We start from the raw sequence: 1111 nt of genomic DNA on the forward strand, positions 1-1111 counted from the left end.
CGCGGGACCCCGTGCCCACCGTTTTAGGGGGGGGGCCCCTTTTCCCCTTTTTTTTTTTTTTTTTTTTTTTTTTTTTGGGTGCTATGAAAATGAATTCATAGATATGGAAAGAAAACAAAAAGTTCTTAATTGAACTTTACAACGGCATGATACAACAGCATGCAACTGTTGTATTTTAAACGGTTACATGCTACACAGCTTGGTCTGTCTTCTGTCTGGAAGTGGTCTGTTGATTAACTGTGTTGTCATAATGCTGTTCCATTGTCCAGGACTTTGATTAAAAAGACTAACTTTGTAAACAAGTAATAAATAGTTCCTAAACTTGTTTAAAATGCAACTGTACACACTTACTAGACCAATAATGGAAATTTGAGTGCTTTGTGAGGTGGGGGATAAATTGTTTCAATGCAAGGGATTGAAAGAGCCCCTTAAATTGAAAGGAATTGTTGAAAAATTGTCTAATATATTAGACGGGTACATCAGACAATTATGCCTGTCTAATTGCATAATGATTAAATAACCAATAATTGATAGCATAATTATTGATTATTTATAAACTCCTTGAGAGTAGTTTGATTATCGTGTGCACTCGATAAATAAATTTCCACTGGACTTTTGTGTTTTTAAAAAATGCAGTTTAATCCTTTGTATTATAAGATATGAATACACGTCTTTGACTGTAGATGGATGACAACATTTTGTTAATCATCTTTCATTATTTGGTTGCAATCAAAACCCTTACGAAGCTCTGCAAGAAGACTGATTCATTTCCGGGTGATCTGTCATTTTGTCCAATCAGAGTTGCCAGAAAACTGGACGGACACAAAGGAGACCCTGCTGGAGGGGATGGTGTTCAATGTTAAGTACCTTGGCATGACTCTGGTGGGACAACCTAAAGGAGAGGAAATGGCGTCAGCTGCTATTCGAAGAATTGTTGCAACGGTGAGTTTGAATTTGAAAGAATAAACTAATGACTGCACTGCTTTCTTTTTTAGACTCGGTTTTGTTTAGTGTTTTTTTTTTTTTTTTTTTTTTTTTTTTTTTTTTTTTTTTTTTTTTTTTTCTTTTTATAAAGTTTTCTGGAAAAGACTTTTTTTTTGTTGGTTTCTTT

The 1111-nt window shown here is 34.1% G+C and overlaps 1 protein-coding gene across 4 annotated transcripts in view; it reads left to right on the top strand.

Moving 5' to 3' along the window:
- The window catches only part of LOC106959609 (low density lipoprotein receptor adapter protein 1-B), a 61566-nt gene that overhangs the window by 30667 nt on the left and 29788 nt on the right, over nt 1-1111 (top strand). For all 4 annotated transcript variants that reach the window (XR_001427393.1, XR_001427392.1, XM_015052310.1 and 1 more), the window contains exon 2: nt 800-942. Coding sequence is in view for 2 of the 4 variants with exons in the window: in XM_015052310.1 (XP_014907796.1) it covers nt 800-942 (143 nt within the window). In the remaining 2 variants the exon portion in view is untranslated. The remainder of the gene's footprint in view (nt 1-799; nt 943-1111) is intronic.

Source organism: Poecilia latipinna, unplaced genomic scaffold (genome assembly GCF_001443285.1).
Source record: "Poecilia latipinna isolate Pla-1442-1.1 unplaced genomic scaffold, P_latipinna-1.0 Scaffold1101, whole genome shotgun sequence".
Taxonomy (NCBI): Eukaryota; Metazoa; Chordata; class Actinopteri; order Cyprinodontiformes; family Poeciliidae; genus Poecilia; species Poecilia latipinna.